Genomic DNA, 22,079 nt, shown 5'->3' with positions numbered 1-22,079 from the left:
ATGGTGGAGTACAGTACCCGCAGGTATATAATATACTATACACTGTACGATAAAATTCAACTCCCTGATGACTACAGTGTTGCTTCGATGTTTTGAAACCAAGTTACCTCTCTACTATACTTAGCTATGAAAATTTATGTGCAACTTTAAATCTGCAAGTACAACTTTGGCTGGGGAAAATAAAGAAGTCCGTCCTATCTGTTTTGATGTAGGGAATGCTGAAAGTATTTTCATATAATTCTGTTTCCCATCTGTTCCGTGTTATGATAAAATCCGTCCAGGTTCAATCCGGGATTGGCTGGTCGTCTGTAGATAAGACGAAATGAATTCTTGGATTTCTGAATTGTGACGAAATGTAAGGTCCATATCGTCCTCAGTTGGCCGATATTCTTATGATCGCACTAATAGAACGCACTTTGAACTCGGGTATTCTAACCTGGGTTATAGTTATAGAACTAGTGCCACTGGTCCATTTTCATTTCTAATAAAAAATATGGTACATATTTGGTCTCTAACGAGGGAGGTGTTCCCAACTGTGTTTAGCAGGCCTACCTCGGTCCCAAGTCCCGAGTTAAAGTCCCAGCCGAGTTACGTTGATACGGTTTTGTGAAGTTTCAAATATATTACTGTCACGTTAGAAGTATATAACACACAAGTATATCGTATATCACGGCTGTTTTTGTTTACTCGACATGAACCAAGTCCCACAAAAGGATGGTATTACAATCCACGTCAATGACACTTGGCTATTAATGCACGAATGGTTTTGTGTAAGAGATAATCTGTTTTTTCTCTTCAGTTTAGCTTCTTTATTTAACCTTATCGCCAGAATGGGCAGAACAATCGGCATTATACACCCCATACTGAGCGAATGACAAAAGATGAAATTTGCAAAATTTGTTTAAAGGCAAATAAAGAATCGAAATGAAATTTCATTCTTAATATTAAACTTTATTACCTGTCACATCAACTAGAACAGATACATGTACATGGAGGTCAGATAAATGTATTCCCTCATTTTGCAATAGCATGTTGTCTTCACACAGCACAGTTTTTCAAAAACACTAAAATACTCAAGATATTAAAGTTTGAGTATACAATTGCAGTGGTAGTGGCAAATGTGAATTTGAGCTGTCTTCCTGGTCGAACTGTTGTTAGCCCTACCCTGCATGGCCGACACTCATGCAAGTGTATCACATGTTGAGATCACCTTGACTAGGATCAAGGCTTACACTTTAAGCCTCTACGAATCAGGAAGTTTCTTCGTAGCATAAAGATTAACAGTGCTTCCTGTGAGACAGAGTTGAATCCCAACGAGGGAGTGCGCGGCTGTGTTGGATCCTCATAAGACTTGTCTTAGCTGTCGTGTTTTACATTACCAGTGTTATCAGGTAAGTCAACGGGGATGTATATATCCTCGCCAGAAACAAAACCAGTCTCTCCAACAAGATGGATGTGAATTAACCGGTAATATTTTATTATTTTTTTTGTTTGATTTGTGTTTAACACACTACAGAAGAACCTGTGCATATTAACTGGGGGGAGACTTATGCGGTGTGCTCATGGCAAATCGTAAACTGCATTTCAACCATGCCGATATACGTGGCCCTTCACTCAGAAGGGCCAACTCAGAGCCGTTGCAATTTAACAAGAATGAAAATGCATAATTATCCGCTGGTTGCTGACAGACCTTCCCACGTACGGTCGGAGAGGATGCCAGCATGAGCTGCACTTGGTCAGAGGCCCCTGGGTCTTTGCGTATGCCTTTTAAATAACAAATGGTGTAATTTTTCAGTAAAATTTTCCATCTGTTTAGCATACATTGCTTTTCTGTACACAAACTGCTCCCTTCTGAACGTAAATTCACATAATTCACATATTTGTATATAACAAATTCTTCGGGTGGACATTTTCCCAGGCGTAGGCGTTTTCATATATGTGAGTGATAAATATATACCATCTAAAACTGATCAATGTTTTCAAAACTGCATTATTAACTTTAAACCACACATTTGAAATGCTCAGGCACAAGAAAATTACAATATACATTCAGTAGACCTAATTTAGTGCCCAAATAGCAAACTGTCCAAATAATCCTTCTTTTACAGTATAAGTGCTAACAAAACATTGATCAATTTTAAATAAATATAGAATAACTTACGAAAATGTTCACCTGGGAAACTGTTTGCCCGGGGCAGTTTCCCTGCGATAATGGCCCCGGGTTATAGTCGTTCCCCACTATCACCTGTCGAGGGTTTTCTAGATCTCAGTAAATATTTCTTTACTTCCTGGTTAGGTCTAGATTGCTGGTAAACATCTCTTAAAGGAGTTTTAAGAGACATACACGCGGACATAAATACATATACTGGGCTTATATCAGCCATGAAATGCTATTTTTAGTGGTAAATTAGTTTCCATTTAACCTATTTAGAAGAAGTTATCGAGCTTTTTCTGTGTGGGCTTTCTGTCATTTAAGCATAGAGGTGTGATCTTTGAGATAAAAAACACATATTAAGTTTTTGTAAATTGAAGCAAGACTCAAGACCTGACGACAGATGAAGGCAATCATCTTGTCAAGGAATATTTCGGTAATTGGATTATTTAATAAAAGAAATCTACATCGAATCGGACAAAATGGGTTAATGAAATAATTTTAGATCCAACACAAGGGGCTTACATTCATTTGCATATGCCAGTTTTTCTACCGTTGACGTTAACTCAGTAACCATTCGTATTTACAGACAAAAAAAATGACTGTTTACGGTCTTGCTGGGTTGCTCTTTATAATCGGATGTTTGGCGGCCATGGACCCTTCCGCCGCTACCAACGCCACTGAGGGTAAGACTTAATTAGGCTTCCAAGTTTGGAAAACTATTGTTCTTGCTCAGATTATTTTTCTTCTCTGACAACTTTTCTCTCTCGTTTCTCTGCGTATCACAGGTGTTAACTTTCTATACACATGTTTATTACCAAATCGCTTGGGCTACCTGCTGGAGTATGAAACTTTACCCACCTGTGACCCACTATTCGGCCATATTGGAGCAGTGTGGAAATTTAAAATAAAATCTTCTTCTCCAGAACCGCAGATCCGATTACTTTGGGAACTGATAAGCATGTACAAGATTACTGGGGTTATCAGGATTGACAATTTTATGCAAATCGCTCCAGAAATGTAGTATCTTGATATTGTTCGTTTTAGTCAGTTGATGAACTGTGGATGAATTTTGAAAAAACAAGGAAGCAATTAGATGTAGTTTGCCCTGCTGAATACAGCCTTGGTTCTATTTTTTTCCTACGATGTATTGTTTTTCTTTAAATTGCTATTATAGCTCATTTCAGTGTCATTTTTCAAATGTCACGTGACCGGACACCGTGATAGCTATGGAGCTGAAAATTGGTCAGTAGATAGATCAACCACAGATCTTCATTTTAGGACCGCACAGCTACTGATAGTTCTGTCATTAAAATGCGTTTAAAAATTGTTATTTTTGTTCTCAGTCAACTCGTAAAATTGCATTACCTCCAAAACCGGTAGGCCCCTATATGTAGAAAAAACAAACTTGGAATTTTTAATAGCCGACATATGAAGCAACTTTTGACGTTTTGTGCTGTTTGGCCAATCACGTGATATAGCAGCCATTTTGAATTTTATTGATTAGGTTAAACCATGTTTTTCTGTAAATCGGCTAATGATCATGGATAAAATTTCACTTTTAGTTGGATTGCCGAACCTATATTGACAAAAAATTTTTGTTTGGTATGCAAGTTGTGCTATAACTGACCAATGAAGTTAGCTTAAAAGTAGGTCAAATCTAAAATCACTGTCTAGTACCGCTTGACGTCCGGATTATAAATCTGTAATAATCTGTATTTTGTATAGTTTTCAGGTTATGACAACAAAACCCCCCCCCCCAAAAATACAGCTGCAGTGAGGCCGGGGTATTGCCGGCCTATGCAGTGTCACTTTGCAGTGGCAGCTTTACAGCCACAACAGTTTTCTGTCACGTGACCTCTAAATATGGTGGAAATTCCTTATTTTCGCAATCTGATCGCAATTTGCGGCAAAACTATGCGTCACAGGAAAGAAATAAGTCTAGATTCATGATCAGAACGCCAAACTACGTCGGGTCCTGCTGTAATTTGGTCAAGCCGGGGAAAATTTAGCCGGCACACCCATCACTCTCTCTCTCTATATATAAATATATCATTAAGTCCGAAAGGTAGTCGCAATTTTCACTTGAAATTTCCTAACACATTTTCATTGGTCGAAAATCAGTACATAACCATATACATGTACATGCTTTGAATCTTTCCATGCCACCTTACACTGTTCATCACTGAGGCCGTTGGCCGGTCATTTGCATTCTGGCGAACAGATCGGTGAGCTTGATGCGGCTGCGATATGCTCAGTGAGAAACAGCGATCCCTTCTCAGATTTCGCATGCCTTTATTACGAAATAATGCCAAAAACTTGGCCCGTGTGACAGCAAGTTTATACTTCCACGACCTAATCCACGACCGGCCATGCACAGACTGACTGCTTTACGAATAGCTCATCCGTCAAAAAGCGAACACTTGCACCAGGTCACATGATCTGTCAATCTCCGGGGCCTGCTTAGCGTCTAGTAAAGAAGACAAAGGTTTGCGCAAAACATGGCTTACTTTTAGAAATACATGCACAACACTGGGGCGCAATGGCACTGGGTGACCCAATCGCAACTGCAGTGCAAACCAGATAATTAAGAGAACATATACGTGATACATATTCTTCGTAGCCACCCATACACTGTATTACACTATATAGAATGTTAAATGTAAATGTGCCAAATGTGGTAAATCTGCCCTTGTATATTATTCAAAGCGTTCATGTTCTGTGTTTTTTGACACAGGTCAGCGATTTTCACTCTACATACGGTACATGTATAGCCCTTTATATACATCGATTTTCAGGTTTGCAGCTGCAACAGTTTTCTATCACCTGACATGCACAAATGGGGGGGGGGGGGGACATTTGAACGATCTGTGGTGGAGAAAGCGGAAAGGTTTAGAGAGTAGACGCTAAAAGATGTGTGTACAGACCTCTTGGAAGCCGTCTAACCGTTATACAGTTCTAGTTAAGTCCTACTTAAGAAATTGTTAACTGTGATTTTAAAATATATAACTCTTGTGCTGTCGTTACATTGGACCAATGCCATCGGACCCAAGCAACAAAAAGACAGAGGCAAAACAGCCTTAAAGGACGTAAGAGCCAGTACACATATAATATTTCTTATTTGTGCAAACGCATATTTAATTAAATATTATTAATGTAGAAGTGTGTTATTTTTCATAAAAATGTAACCTAAATAACCACTGAGACATCACATTACTGGGAAAAGCACAAACATTGTAAGCAAGTTATAGGCGGAGGACGACTTAATGACTGAACTGATGACTTTTCCTAGGAACAGTGCATGTTGAGGTGAAAGAGAACAATTACTAGTGAAAGGAAACTCTGTCAAAGACAAAGACGTTTATCTTTTCATCTGCCTTCACTCAAGCCTTTATATAAATGAAATGGATACAGTTTAAAACATGAATACCAAGTAAATACAGCTATACCGCTAAATATTACCTGTTGAATCATAAGTAATATACACGTCTAACTTAAATATATTTATTGTGCGTTTTTCATGTATAGTCTGTCCATGTGTGAAAAAGATTTCCTTCAAGATTTAAAGATGTTAAATATCAATATCTCGCAAACCATGCAATCAGTATTTTTTATGAGAAAAAGTCAGTTTACTCACAATTTTGTGCTTTTTTTTTTATCACGTAGTGGCAGGTGTGGCAGCTCTATACGCCCACCACATACAAACGAAATACACATTATATACTATAGTATATAGAGTAATAATTAACAGAAAAATATTTTCCGTCTTCATAAAATAGTTTGTATTCTTACTTGTGACATTTAATTAAACTGAAATACACTGTATTCTGCATGTAGGTGGCGATAACTCCACGGCTACCGATAGCGGATCCGGTGCAGTAAACGTCGAGAGAATATTCGTCTTGGCATTAACAGCGGCTACTGGGATGTACCAGATGCTGCTGTAGTAGTCTTCAATACCTGAGCAGTACATGGACGACCAACGGCTACTTTTCTGACGTCTCTATTGCTTTCTTTCTGATGTTACAGGATAAATTGCTTCTAAAATACTGTATGCCCATATCAATATATAGTTAGGCGATGAGTTAATAAAGCTCTGCCAAATAACGTCTGGAGAATATTTGTAAAACAATAAGTTCAGATAATTTTTCCCTTACACGGAAGCCTTGAAAATCCTCGAAAAGAAACATTATGGTTTAAGGAAAATGAAGAAAGTTATACATGTAAAATATCTCTTCCAATCTCTTTTGATTTTGTAGGGCAAATTATATATATATATATATATATATACCCATGTATCTATTTTCAGATGACGTTAAACGTATGTTGAGGTTAGCATTGGTCAATACTACCTTAAACTGCTGAAGAGGTACTCATTTAAAATATCTGTACCTGGTACCGCAAGGCAATTAACCTGAAGTATTTCACGCAGGCCTATATATATGTATATAGTTAAGCGGTTAAGTTCTGTGAAAATGATGACGTGTACATACATGAAAGCTTACACATATGTATATACACCGAGTTACTATCATAACTGACAGACATACATGATTTTCTTGTTAAGTTTCTAATTGAATTTCTAATAATCTTAGTGAGTCTGTGAAACAATGAGCAAGAGTTGATTTTCATATTATATTTTCTTCAGGCTGCATGTATCAACCGATTTATTAAAATTAAAATTATCATGGACTGCAATCAGCTGTACAGAGAGAGATCGTGTTGATTAAATACATGGACACATCTACCAATAAAACAGGTCACATATACAAGAACGTTATTTTTTTTTATTCTTATTAATAAATTAGTAAGTCTCAAATTAAATAGAGGCTCATTTTCACAAATTACACAAATCACCGCACTTTGACCTAAAACCATTATGGTTTCATTATCGGGTACATAATGTGTGGAGTTTTTCAGGGTCTTAAAATCAGAGCAATATATGCCTTGGTTTCTCCGTGCATGGTCAATGGAAAGGCCCGTATAGCTGCGAAGTTACATATCGCAGCTGCTGCTTCAGGTCTAAGTCAGAATAGCCTTTAGGTGCCCATACCGGAGAAAGTACGGTATCGTATAGATTAACTGGATGACAACACTCAAGTGTTTAGATACTATGTCAGTCAATCTATTATGAACTTTTAAGTTACACTTAGTCACCTTTGAAGAAATCACCGGTACCGTGTATACTTTTCGGGGAAAACAAGATGGCCGTGTGCTGAATGTTTGGGTCTCGATCAGTTTAAAGGAAGGCATCATACTTGTGGAAGCATGTGTGTCTGTGCGTGTGTCTGTGCGTGCGTGCGTGTATGTAAAAGTAAGATTTTTCTGATCTGGAGAAATGATAGAATAAAAAACCAAAATGAGCCTTCTCCACTTTCTACATCTTTGTATACAGCATTTTTCGAACGTCTTGTTCTTATCAAGGAACATATATTGTTCTTTACTCATCCACACATCAAGATGCTTATATTTCTGCCTCGGTCTAGAGCAATTTTCCGGAACAGTAGGTTAGCCTTGTAAAGGCAAAGAAAACACTAAAATCTTCGATGAAACATCACTTAACAGAGCCAATGGTTCGTTTCCAGGTCCATTAGGTGAATGCATTTATAGCTCTACTTGAAACTATTAGGAGGCAATTAATTTCTGCTACCACACTGCTATAACCAAAAACCTCTGCAAAATGAAATAAAAATAAAAAACAAAAACATCCGAAAAAAAAACAAAAAAAACAATAATCATTCGGTGATTATTTTTATTTTTAGTTTTACCTCAGAAATGCTTTCATATGACTATGTTCATTTCGCTTCCACACCCCAAATATAATAAACCAAACTAGTACTTCCGTTGATCTCATCTTCTTCCTGTATTATTATTGCAAAGAAGGAAAGCTTACACCCAATCTGACACCCAATCTGTATGTCAGAAGGTGTCCAGAATAGTACTGTTTTGCACATTTGGGCAACTTAAATCTTGGTCCTTCTTAATAGGCTTTTGTTCATTATTTCTCTCCAGCATTATTGTTCTCATTTGCTGTGCATGTTTCTCTAGGAACAGCTGGTTGTGAAAACATCCACTGTTCTTCAGTGAGATATTTGATGCCTTTCGGATCGTTTTCAGGCTTTGTACACATGTATCAATCTGAACGTCAATGTAAGTCTTCTCCTATGTCAGATTTGCAGCACCTCTGATGTATTCCTTGGCCTTCTCATAGTCAGTGTGGTTACGCAATTTCCAGCATAGCTCATTGGACTCCTCTGGTCAAATGTTCAGACCAATGCAGTACTTAAATTATTACGACCAATGCAGTATTTAAATCACACAACTAATGTTAAGAATTTCATATAATTTCTTACAAAAATTAAGAATTTAGACCAGTATACATGTATCTTGGCCTTTTGCAAATGTTAAAACAATTTTCTGGTAAAAATGTGCCGGTAACTATGATGATGGTTCATACTATGGCAAGTATTTGGCCGTTTGCTGTCGACTCCTTATCTGGATTTCTTGACGAGGTATCCATCCAATGCTTACAAACCTGGATATGGTCAATCCCCTCTGATCCCAGGTGTATGAAAGGTTAATGACATGGAATGAGCCATAGGATGGTGGTGCTGAGGCCATGTAAAGACTCTCACCTATCGCTTGTTCTGGGCAAGGCAGCCCTTTGAAGGAGTTCAACCGGACATCAATTTCTCCCTCTTCTAACTGCAATGAAAATAAAAGAAAACTTTACAATAGTTAGAGCTATTCCTATATCAAAACTTTATGTGAATAAAATGAGTAATTGTCTCTGTGTGAGTGGGTTATCATCTTCCAGGTAACTCAAACAGGACACAGCCAACATTAGTTCTGGACGATACATTTGATATGTTTATCAGATTGGAGTTTTACGTCATACTCACGAATATTTCTATTTTACATGTATATGAAATCAGCCAGCATTTTGGAGGGAAGAGACGGGCAGTCCACAGGTTCCTTGCCGGCCTATGTACAACCGCAGAAAAAGCCAACATGGGCTGGACTTGAACTCACAGTGATCACATTAGTGAGAAGGCTCCTGTATTATTCTTCTGCACTCACACACTAACCTGCAGGCCATGCAGGTCCCAGGATAACTGATTTGTTTTTAATGCTGACTGCTGACTGTAAACCAATGACCTTTGACAGCTCATGAATGCAAAAGGTTTTTTACTTAAATCTTTACTTTAACAAGGATTCTACTGCATAAAAGAGATGTGAAGTCATTAATTGCACACAAGCAGATTTCAATGCTGGAACATCTCAGGCACGCTTTACATGTATGAAAAACCTGAGCTCAGTACATCTAGTATTTTTTAAGATACCAGCATTATCGAATATTTACCTTAGCATTGCTTTTATAGCTATTGTATGCTGATGTTAACAAGGCATTCAGAAAATGCCAGTAGCGTGCCATATGGATCAGTTCGTAAAACAGCATAACAGTCCGGTGATATGTTCAAACACTGACCTCTAAACCAAAATAAAGTAGAATGACATGTCATACACATATATGTTAGATATTATTCCCAGATATTATCCATGTGAAATATAGAACTTTGAGTACAATATCTCAACAGTGAAATGTGTTCAGCTGGCCCATTTGACTATGCATGACAAGCATTGTTATGTTACAAGTATGTACCTGAATGGTGGTAACTTTGAAACTAAAAATAAATATAGCTGCTGAAGCAGCAATGCTGGGGTTCAAGCCAGTATGCCGGCTTATCCGGTGTCACTTTCGGTTACCTTAATGGTGTCCACGTATAGATACATAACCAACTTAAGTAGAAAACCTACATTCTTTGTAGTTGTAAGTGCACTGTAAGTGCACTGTATATCATACTTATGTAGATGTGCCAATCGAAGTAGATGTGCCAATCGAAGTAAATTGACCTTTCAGCAATATTTGAAGGCGTTCACATCTCCTCTCTTTTCACACAGTTCAACAATTTTCAGCATAGAAAGAGTACATATATAGCACTTTGCACTCAGGGATTTTCAGCTTTACAGCTTCAATGAAACCTCCAAATTTTGTGGAAAATGTGCTTTTTCATAATTTGATTGCAATTTGCAATAAAACTGTGTGACGCAGGAAAGAAATAAAACCAGATTCATGATCAAGACGTCAAACTACGTCGGAAAGCATGCTTACAATATTCGTAGGTTCATCATCGACATAAATGCATTTAAAATGCATCAAATAACACAGGGACGCCAAAGTGCCAATTTATAGTAATTCGGCCTTTGGATAATTTTTCAACCACTGGAACTCTCGCATTCAATACGCAAATTCAACGATTTTTCCGTACACTAGCAGTACACATATAGCCCTTTGCACACACTTGCCATTTTCAGCTTTACAACTATAGTGGTTTTGTGTTAAGGGACCTCCAAATATGGGGGAAAATTGCACTTTAATGGCAATTCGTGACAAAACTGTGCATCTGAGAAAAGTAAGAAGACCAGATTAGTAATCAGAACATCAAACTATGCCAAGCAGCATACTTAAAACATTTAAATTCAGAAACATCAGACTAACCTTTTTCGCTAGAAACTCGGCACAGTTTTGCCGCAAATAATAATAATAATAATACCAAATAATCCTCACAGATACAATAGAGACTCAAGCCTGAACTGTCATTATTATTAAGCAATTAGATGCTCACATGATATAAAAGATGTACACAAAGTTTCAGAGAAATTGGCGCAATACATTAGCAGGAGTTGAATGGACAAAATCTGTGTACATGAAAATCCATTACTGCACCATCTATGTATCTGAATGGGAGTAATGATGAAAATAATTACCCAATTGTATTTAAATGTATGCATGCACAAGTTTAGGGTTGGAGTACAAATATTAAAACAATGTCATTTCTATTGCTGTAAAAAAAAAACCAAAAAAACTTCACCTTCAACCTATGTATGAAAGCCCAATATACAGAAAATAAAAAAAGGCCTAACCCAAGTATACACATTTACACACCATTCCTTAGATTAGGGAGCTAAAAAAAAAACAACTTAACCTTCAATCCAGGAATGAAAGCCAAATATACAAGAGCTCAACCTTCCATCCAAGTATGTACACCATACCTTAGACTTCGGAGCGAAAAAAAAAAAAAGCTTAACCTTCAATCCATATCAGAACCCAATATACAGGAGCTAAAGTACATTTGCACATCATACCTTAGACTAAGAAGCTAAACCAAAAAAAAGCTCAACCTGCAACCTATGAATGAGAGCTCATTATACAAAAGGAGGTAAGAAAAAAAAGCGTAACTGGACACCAACACCGACACTATGCTAAAAATGGGGCAATTTGATTGATCAACCTAAGCCGTCAGTAGATACATGGTCAAATCTTTCAAATCTGTATAAAGTTGTTATTTCCCAAAATATTGTGACAGATCATATGTACGTATATGTCTCTCTTTTCAAAGCGGATAATTTACAACATAAAAGTGGAATGTGTGAAGCAACATTTTAAGAAATTTTGATGGAAAGTTAATATTTTAAATTAACAAACAGATACAGGTGTATTTATTACATTTACATTACCAGCAAATTCAAGGGAACATAACCGAATGTGAATCAAAACACAAGGGTTGTCTCTCCCTGAGTGTTCACAAAGACTTTCCTGTTCTCTACCAAGATAAGACACCTGCTTCCAAATAAATCAAAACAGCACAGAGGGACTATGTATGAAACCTGCATCATGAATGATTTATGTTTCATTCCTGATTGCCAGCCAACAACTAAAGAGCTGATATCAAAACTGATATCATTGGAACAAAGTGCCGAAAAGTCAGAACCAGAAAGCCATCTTAAGAGACAAGGCAAGAGACGGTCCAATCCCAGGATTGACAGATGAAGCATCAATACAAATGACAAAGGCAATGGGAGCAAATGCATTTTTGTTATGCTCTATTCAAAAACAATATTTGATATGTCTGTGGGAAATTGGGGTTTCTTATGACCAATGATAAAGTTATAATCAATTTCTCTCCTTTTTTGTCTTTTTGAGGTAATTAATTTATCCAAATTTGAGACACCTCTTTAGATGGTAATGGTTCAAATGATGTATTATTTTCCGCTATATTATATCACCAACGATCTTTTCTCATCCATCATACAGATCAAATTCACTAATTCTTGTCCTAAGTATGTGTGCAGATCAAAGACATTTTATTTACCAGAAATCTTTGAAAGATCCAGTCAATTTGATCAGTAACATATCTTTTTCAATACCTGATTGCTGATTACATACTTTCCCCACAAAATAAATATAATAGTGCTGATCTCTTTTGTCAGTTGGTGATATATGTTTGTCTGATCTTGTAAACTTCAGGCTATTTTTTGCTCCATTCAGGTGCATGCTGAAGTAAATATGCATTCTAATTAATATTTATCTGTTTTTTTTTTGTTTTGTTTTTTTTGTCTTCAAAGCAAAATGCACAACTCTTTTTATATATACATGTATATACAAAAAATGCACAGATATATGTCCAGTACTAAAGATACCGTGGCTATCTTTAGCCCTTGTAATTCATTTAGAAATGCCATCTCACCTCATCTTGACCATACAGCTGTTGATAGCAGGTCTCGGACATACACTGGCGGACACACTTTGTGTGCTGCAGACCACTCAGCCCCTTACAGACATCTAATGTCTCATCACACTTCACCCGTCTACTCCTGTACAGTTTATCCTGAAGGAAACAACAATCCTCTTAATTCCAACGGACGTTGTATAAGATGTGTTTGCATTAGCTACACTCATTCACTTGAAACAAGTGAAAATCAAAAAATGACAAGTTGATCAAGGGATGTGCAAAGCTGTATGTCCTTCTAGGGAATCTAGTGAAAATCATTTTGTTCCTTACAAAATGAGTATGACAGGATAACCATGAAAGATGGATTAATAAACATGACCCTTTGTTGTTCACACTTGACCTAACTATTTCATACTTCTATTGTGTTTTTCCCAAAACAAAACCAAAGCTAACTTCCCAGATGTTTCTCAGCTTCATATGCCCACCCAAACTTTCCAGGTAAAACATTCTAAGCACAGGCCACATTCAAATATTAAAATGTTTTCCTGCAGTTACATGCACTTAATGCTAAAGGCTTTTGGTGACACCCATATGAGTGTTGTCAACTGTTGATTGCAATAATGGTACTGAGAACTATGGTGTAGGAAGGAGGATCTTGAAAATTCTCATTGAGGCTGGTATTTAACAGCATCTCACGAGTCCTTAATTCATGTTGAGGATAGAATTCAGAACATTATCAGACAGAAATACTAGTCTAAGAGTAATACACATGCCATTCTAATCAATGAATGATCACAGAGTCTCGTAACTACATCAGACCTGGTCACTACAGAATGTAGAGACACCCCAGTTATATGGTCTGGTCAGGGGTTTAGCTTTTCCAATACTGAAAATCTTACATCCTTTTTCTTTCTGAATGGATATCTTTTGTATTGATACTGTGTAGCCTCTGTATTCAGCACTTCCATGATGAGTAACATAGACAACCACACAGCAAGTCTGGCAACTAAGCGTGGCACTGGTCTATTATCCTCTCCCATCCTGAAGGGACTGGATAAATCTGAAACCATACAAAGTATGTTTGTATTTATTTATTTATTTATTTGATTGGTGTTTTTACGCCGTACTCAAGAATATTTCACTTATACGACGGCGGCCAGCATTATGGTGGGTGGAAACCGGAAACCGGGCACAGCCCGGGGGAAACCCACAACCATCCGCAGGTTGCTGTCAGACCTTCCAACTTACGGCCGGAGAGGAAGCCAGCATGAGCTGGACTTGAACTCACAGCGACCGAGTATGTCTGTAAGCTTTAGGTCTATACTACAGAAGGTAGAAATCCAAAACTTGTTTGTTTGGGTAACTGTACCCACTCACTAAAGAAAAAAACTCCAAAAAAAAAAAATAATAATAAATAAATAAAACATTATGATACAATCATCATTTTGTTGGGATATTTTTTTTTCTTTCTCATTTAAAACTTTCTGCCGCTGGGACAATATTCAACAAATGTGAAATGCTAAATCCAGGGAGGAAATCATTCATAATAATTTGTAGAATATAAATTTTCACATGTATACTTGTATAATCCAAATAAGGACTCCAGGTTAAAATAAAATAAATAATAATCAGACCTACCTACTGAGTACCCAGAATTCACACATTAACCATGTTACCCTAAACAGACCACTTTTTATTCCTGGTACATCATAGCATATAAGTGCAAATTATTTTCAATAATTCCTGATATTTACCTGCCTCAACTTTTAATTATTGAATTCAAAAACATGGTAGGTCCACTCTGCAAGGCCCTTTGCAGAATGAAGTGTGCTGGTAAATCCACTCTAAAACAGCAGCACACGCCAATTTCTGTGGAGGATAGGGGAGAATAAGTGGTAATAAAGTTCCTATACTCTATAATGCACACCAGAAATTGGAGGGTGCCGTCATTTTGAATTGGATCTTACGGCCCACTTCATTTTGCAAAGTACCTTGTTGAATTCAACAATTAAAGCTTAAATTAACAGGTAAATATCAGACACTGTTGAAAATACATCTCAACATTTAATTTAATTGAACTAATCCAATGTGTTGATCCTAGAAGAGCTAGGAGAACATATTCATAGTTTCGAGCCCTGGGGTTCCTCGCAAGGGTCAGGAGATGATAAATAACATGAAGCTTAACCGGTTCGAAATGCGGATTTTTGTAGATTCCTTAAGTTTAAGGTACTACTGGACACTATCTGGACACTGAATCTATCATATCTGAAGGCTAGGCACCATCTAATTATTTTTCCACACGGAATTTCTTACCTAAAAGCTATATTTCAAAAATAATATTTATGGTAAAATGTGACCGAAGAGTGTCCTGGTAATTGGGTGAGATCAGCTATGACATCACTTCAAAACTATGAATATGATGAAAAAAACAAGTGTCAAATGTTGTTGTTGTTGTTGTACACAAACTCAAGGCCAGCCGATGTTTCCTTGCCTTGCACTGCCCGAAAATACTTGCTTTTGTTAATGGTCCATTATGCGCCTTAAAAAATGTCACATCATTTCTCTCATTATGAAAGTAATGGATGTTACTCAGTGCAACTGTAAGTATATAAATATTTGTCGTTGCCCTGCTTCCTTTTTCGAAGAAAATTGCGAAATTAACCATGTGCGCAGAAGAGGTTTAGTACAAGGGGAATAACTTGTTTTTCCAATGTTTGTGAAAATGATGTATCTTGTCAATGCATTTTACATCACTGTTTAAGTATTTTAAAGTAAAGGTGTTTTTTCAACGAAATAATAAAAGAAGACATACATTTAAAATGAGATTTATTTAAACTGAATCACTCCAAAGCACCAGTAAATGACATACTTGTGCATATTTTTGATTCAAATTGTAAATTCCACACGTTGTAGAACTGGGGAACAATTCAATGGGGGCTGTGACAGAACAAATCAGTAACTTCAGAAGGTCTACTTAAGCAACTCTTCAATAAGGTATAGAATCTGAAGGAAATATGTCTAGGTCACATTTCACATTTGTGAAACCACCGAATCACATGAATTAATAATATTTTAACACTGTTATAAAATTGAACCATATGACAACTGATTTGTAATCCTACTATTCCTACTACCCCAAACCCCTAACCATTTAGAGCACCATTCCTTAACAAAATAACATCTGGTAATGTCTCCTATGCTTATCCGTCTAAAAACAAAATAATTATGTAAATAAATACATAAAACTTGGACAGGATTTTATATTTGGCATACCATTGTTGTCTTCCCCCCTACAAAATTTTTTTGTAGGCCTACACCTTTATTTAGGAATCGATGAAGTACCGGTAGTTTTAAACCGGATTACAGGAATACTGTTGGCCAACAAGTTGATCAGCATCAACAATCTTTTCAGCTATGGCAAAATCAATCAATCAGTGTGACTGTGTAGGGCCTTAAATTGTAAACCCTATTGCCCGAAATGCTAAGTGGAAATTCTTGCCTTCCCAACATCTAGATTTTAGGCACAAAAATTAGCTGCGCAGGTACATGGTTTTTACAAGGCAGGCCTAAGCAGTGTTACGTATATGACTAAATTTGATCTATTGATAAATTAGGTCTCAATGTCAGTGTTTTGAATGCAGTACTGGTATATGAATTCTCATAAACCATGCTTGTAGGGTTCCTGTCAGATCACCATATAAATGTGGAAATAACAAACATTCACATTTAAAGAAAGCAAAAGATAGGAATATGGATAATAAAAAAGGTCAAGACAAATACAACTGCATACACAGTTTATACCAGCTTCCTATCATTATAAGTTTCTCAAGCTATCTGAAAGGCCAAAGCTTCCAGAGTCTTAGTCCTTGTAGCTGTTCTCTTTTGATCACTTCAAAGCTTACAGTGTTTGCACACTTGAAAGCACAAAAACTGAATCTGATTTAAGGCATTGTTAGATTTGAATTAGTATAAAAAAACCTGTGCTTAAATCCTTAAAAATCGTGGAGATGGCAAATAGGAGACACAGAGGGAAGTAGATATAGGTCTGTGCTGGTTTCCACCAGGTGGTGAAAATATTTTATCTTCTTTTTTTTTTTCATGGTCAGAAATGGTTTTGTGGACTGAACCTGGACCATGTGTTGCATATCCTCTGAGCTTTTGTCCTTCACGTTTGTCTCTTTATGGGCCTTTTTCATGAATCCACTATCTGCTGCTCATAATGAATTTTCAATAATGAATTTTGTTAGCCTTGTCTGCGTCTCCAAGAACTGATCATCTGTTCTTTGGCACATGATGCAAGTTTCTGTCAACATTCAGCAAAATATTTTTTGTCTGTTAATTGCAGACAATGGATTGTGGGATAAAGAAAGTGAAAACAAGACCCCATTGGGAGCAATAATTAACAACAAAAAGGCAAGGTAAATTGTTTCTCATTTCAAGGAAAATATGTTTATTGATCATTATATAATGAGAATCACATATAGATGTCATGAAGAGAAGTCAATGGGATCTTCCATATATTTGCATCATAATTAAATATTACTAGATCTTTTTAAGTTATGAAATGTGGGGTTTGGCATGGAAATACAACAGTGACAGATAAAACACTCAAGTTTTCAACAACATGTAGCACAAGAGCACAAACTTGCACACGAAGACAACATTACACGTGTATACTTATACAAGGTACCAGTCAAATGGTTTCCCCTGCTGACTTGTACACAGCACTAAGCCTCACTCATGGACTTTTATGCATAAAGTTACTGAAGGTAATAAATATAAAGTCACATAAAACTTTAATCAGTGTGATCTTGTTTCAGATATCCATATTATTTAGTTTGTCTGGGTACAAAGAACCCAGAGAATATGCCTTCACACAATTCTTCAGTAATCTATTGCACTTCATTATTCCAGCATTTCGAGAGCTGGGTGTATTATACAATTGTGACAGTAGTCATTTTATAATGGGCTTGATCATGCAACCTGGTGACATCAATGAGTGAGGTACAACAGCACTAAATTAATACCAATTACCTGAAATAAAACAACAAATTAGTTGATGAATCTGGTAACAACATTAGAAAGAAAAAAACCCCAAAAAACAACAACTCCATAGATCAGTAGCCTATGCCTTAGTACTTTCCAACTGTATGATACATTTCTGAAATGATATACCTTACGCAGCTTTGTTTCCATCTGATAAGATTCCCAACACCAGACTCCATAAAACTGTAATATACAGGTACTTCAAACCTTTTCACAAAAACACATTCCACATCTGTTTACACAAAGAGTTGGTTTTAAATTATATAGGACATGTACTTTGTGTGTAATACAGAGTAGTTCAGCTAATTGACGGGTACTGACGATGTCCTGACAAAATTGGTCTAGTTTACAACCAGTGGTCAGAGGTCAAAAAGATCACACCAATTAACTAAAGCCTCAGATATTGTTTATTGGACGAAATTGGAGGTTTTTTTTACATAAGCAAACATTCATTGAGGTAGTTATGTTGGTTGAATGCATTTGGAAAACAATGTTATTATATGGTATGCCGTTTTTAAGACAATCTAGATACTCCAGTATCTCAGCCTGGAAGAGAGACGGTTAACCACAGATAGTATATTTCTTGGTTATTTACTGTTATGGGGTATTGTTTGGGTGGGGTTGGGTAAAAATGATGGGGATGGGTGGAGTGTTTTGCATGCGCAACTGGATGCATGAACTTCAATAAATTCTATCTGACAAAAGATTGAATACAAATCTGGAAATTTTAAGATTTCTTTTTTGACATCTTGAGAAAACAAACGAGGTATTATAAATTGTAAAAATAAGTTCTAATCAGGAAATGTAAAAAAAAAAGCATAAAATCTAGATATCAAAAAAGCTAAAGTACTGCTCAAAACTGACTCCTTGTTCAATTCCAGCAGAAACATAGCTGTGAACAAAATAACTAGCACAGCCTAAACAAAATTTTAAGATGTGAAACTGTGGACTCTTGCCAAGGAAAACAACTGGTGTGTAAGGTGGTGACTTTCATTTGGCTAATCAACCATTTTTTAACACCTTGGCATATAATAACATCAAGGCTCCATCAATTTACAATGGTATAAAGCTGCTGTTGCTATAACTTATTTTATGATTTTATCTTCACAATTACGATTACATGTTCCTTATTCATTAACTTGATTTTATTGCTCACACTTAGCGTCTAAAATTTGCACATCTAACTCCACAGATGAAATGTGGAAAGCACAGTTGCTTCCATTGGCAAGATCCTGTTCAATATAGCCCTGAAAAATGTTGGTCCAACAACAGACACGTTATGATGTAAGCTACTGCCTAGTCCGTAGTGTGGCCAGTCTTAAGAGACAGACTTGAAAGGAATAAAACATACAACAAAAAAAAAAAAAACAGACAGAAAAAAAAACACACACACACACACAACAAAATGCTAAACCAGTCACTACTAGGATTCTGTTGCTTTCCGATAATTCCTATTCCTCACATGAAACACACAATACATTCATACACATGTATCAACAGAATCCATATACAGCTATTAACAGCATCAACCCACACAGGTGTTGGATGGTGTGTAATGTTAACTAAGCCTTTATACCCAGAAAAGCTGCAAATGTAGCATGGAGGTCATGAATAAATCTACCATCACTTACATCTAAAAGCTCCTAATACTGTAATGTGTAGGCCTCCACCAAAACTACACATCTGTCAGTATATCAGTGGTGCACAGTTTTTACCATACCTTTGGTTACATTTACTTGTGAATGCCCAGTTTAGACAGACAATATTCGAGTGATCACTTTATAAACTATTGCTGTTTTCCTCTAAATATTTGGCTGAATACTGTACCTGTGTAACGATAAAAGATCTCCAACTGCACTTTCCGTAGGTGAATACTACTTGAATACTATGTTTTGCCAAAAAGACATCCTGAAATTTATTCTTGTTTTAGTTATGATGGTCCTCAGTTTTAAATAAGGATTGATCAATGACAACACATTACAGTGGACAATCAGTGGTCTACCTTCAGATGCTCACATTAAGTCAGATACCCACATTTAGCCAGTTTTACCTCCAGTCAAGTGTAGAATGGGTCTGGATCTTATGCTGCGCGTCATTCCTTCTTTGATCAAACATCTCAGTTTCATCATTTATTCAAGTGGACACTGATCTTTCAATACAACAGACCTTAACACCTTAAGGAAATAAATGTTTGATGCTATAAGGGGAGGATCACACAATTTTTCACCGAGTGACACCACTAGGGTAGCCAAACAATACTGCCAAATCACAAACACCAATGTATATTTAACACTAATGACACTGCTAGTTACGAGCAAGTATAAATTATACTGGGCTTACCAAAATCTGCTACTCTAGCTCCCTAAGCCAATCCAACAATCACAATTCCTTTCCAAATCCCAACATCAGTGTGCCTCCCATTTAAATCCATGATAAAAGCAAAAAAATAATCAAAATGATGAAATCAACTTCATAAATAAAAGAGGAGTAAAGAAAAAAAAAATTAATAAAATTAAATGAACATGAGCTCTAAAAGACCATCTGACATGCACTAATACGGAACAGGTTAAAGAAGTGAAAGTTGTCATCAAGTGAAAAACAGGCGCTATGATACACTTCCGCTACGATAAACATAAACAGGACTTAAATACTACACCAATAACACTAATTTTGTCTACAAGTATATATATATGTATATATAAATCACCTACATGTAAAACCATATAGAAACAATATCTGACAGAATCATGCGTCACATTCATGCTCTATTATTGGCGCACCTTAGGCAGCCAACTGAAAATTCACTATTCCAACTAATTCCTTTCTGTCAGGCTGTCAATATCTCATATATGTAAACTTTATACATATAAAGATACCATGTACGTGTAGAGTACATCTACATGTATAAATTTACCCGCATTCCTAATGGATTGCTTCTGAAGTACACTAATCCGTACAAATTACACAAGGAGAGTTAACTCCTTTGAAGAACATTAGTGATAATGCATGTCACATGCCACATTTCAAACTCACAGATTCATACCAGTTGCATGTAGCATTCATTCAACAAACTTTCCACCTTAATCTATCAGTCTTTTGCAAATTTCCCTAGATCTCCTGTTGTCAAAGACCAAATCTTTCTTTTATTAGGTGCATTAGTTTCTTCTTCCCCTTGTAGACCAGTTTCATATTTTCTATGAGCTGAGAGAACTGAATGTGGCCGTCATGAGCCAAAAGGAAGGTTTCTCTTGCCTTGCTCAAAAAGTCAATGAAATCCCCGTAATGTCGGGGGCTAATATGTGTGAGGCGCGAATGCGTCGTGTTGATGTAAGCACAAATGGCCGCCTCCATAAGCTGTCTTAAGGGCTGTTTGTCATATGACAACAATTTCATAGTCCGTCGTTTTCCATCTGGGGGACTGGCCATGCCTGGTGCCGTAAGTGTGCAACGGCGAAGGATGTCTGACAACACTGTAGCACACAGGACATTTTTCACCACAAGGGGAACAATGTTGGCCAGTTCAACCTTGCCTAAGGAATGACTAAGGGCACATGCCCAGTGGATGTCGTTGATGGCCGGGTGGGTGTCCTGGTTATAGGCCAAATGCAGGGTTTTCATGGCCAGCAAGGCTAACTTGTAGGCGCGGTGAGGGTAGCCCCGATGCTCCATGTATCGGGCTATGGTGAATAGCTGGGTGGAGTTCATGATGTGTGCAGCAGCATCCACCACGATTTGGTAAGCAGTCTCAAAGGCAATAGCGTCCTTCTCGCAAAGATGAAGCGCGCACAAGGCACAGTTTGGGGGGTCTTTGGTGGCACACTGGAGAGCAAGGGTCCGAGCACAACTGGCCAATTCTTCCTGCTGGTGGTAGTTCAGGTTCAACTGGATCATGGTGGCTGGGGACATGATAGTGCTGGCCACAGTACCTGATTACAACAACAGCAAAATCATACACTTACTTCATCTCATCACAGGTAAACAGGTGAAGTTATCTGCTGATTAAGATGACATTTAATGACAATAAGCATTCTGAAGGTATTGTCCAATGTCCGATATAGATTTCTCCCATCTGAATAATAATTACAGATATCTTAAGTCTGAAGCCATGTTTCAAGTTTCTAATCACACTACTGAGCCATGTTAAAATCAAAAACTATCGGTGTATAAACAAAAGACAACAAAAACTGCAATAATTTTATCCAAAATAGACAGCCCAACACTCCATCTGTAACTTGTCAACGTAAAGAATTTTGACCAAAATGGACGCAGATCTTGATTCTAAAACGTGATCTTAACTTGTCTTGGTG

General features: G+C 36.9%; 2 protein-coding genes and 1 long non-coding RNA gene across 5 annotated transcripts in view; 1 reads left to right on the top strand and 2 right to left on the bottom strand.

The window, feature by feature from the left end:
* The first annotated feature begins 1,248 nt into the window (after positions 1-1,248).
* On the top strand, positions 1,249-6,381 carry LOC135470501 (uncharacterized). Its single transcript, XR_010444395.1, has 3 exons — positions 1,249-1,391; positions 2,742-2,838; positions 5,990-6,381. It is a non-coding gene; the product is annotated as an uncharacterized LOC135470501 (long non-coding RNA).
* A 143-nt stretch (positions 6,382-6,524) lies between these two features.
* On the bottom strand, positions 6,525-15,378 carry LOC135470500 (uncharacterized). Of its 3 annotated transcripts, none has more exons than XM_064749479.1 (4): positions 15,242-15,378; positions 13,626-13,786; positions 12,742-12,882; positions 6,525-8,857 (listed from the first exon to the last, which is right to left on the bottom strand). In XM_064749479.1, exons 2-4 carry the CDS (start codon positions 13,764-13,766, stop codon positions 8,609-8,611), a joined length of 531 nt encoding a protein of 176 aa, XP_064605549.1. In that variant the 5' UTR covers positions 13,767-13,786; positions 15,242-15,378; the 3' UTR covers positions 6,525-8,608. The 3 variants fall into 3 exon arrangements, with proteins under 3 accessions (XP_064605549.1, XP_064605551.1, XP_064605552.1); XM_064749481.1 differs by having other exon boundaries at positions 15,218-15,369; XM_064749482.1 differs by lacking the exon at positions 15,242-15,378 and adding an exon at positions 15,040-15,188.
* A 3,787-nt stretch (positions 15,379-19,165) lies between these two features.
* The window catches only part of LOC135470177 (zinc finger SWIM domain-containing protein 5-like), a 43,303-nt gene continuing 40,389 nt past the window's right edge, over positions 19,166-22,079 (bottom strand). Inside the window, exon 17 of the mRNA XM_064748973.1 lies at positions 19,166-21,698. Within this exon, the coding sequence (XP_064605043.1) occupies positions 20,896-21,698 (803 nt within the window). The 3' untranslated portion in view covers positions 19,166-20,895. The remainder of the gene's footprint in view (positions 21,699-22,079) is intronic.

Source organism: Liolophura sinensis, chromosome 7, assembly GCF_032854445.1.
Source record: "Liolophura sinensis isolate JHLJ2023 chromosome 7, CUHK_Ljap_v2, whole genome shotgun sequence".
NCBI classification, from domain to species: Eukaryota; Metazoa; Mollusca; class Polyplacophora; order Chitonida; family Chitonidae; genus Liolophura; species Liolophura sinensis.
Note: the sequence above shows the minus strand (reverse complement) of the source record. Positions and strands in the feature narration are given on the sequence as shown.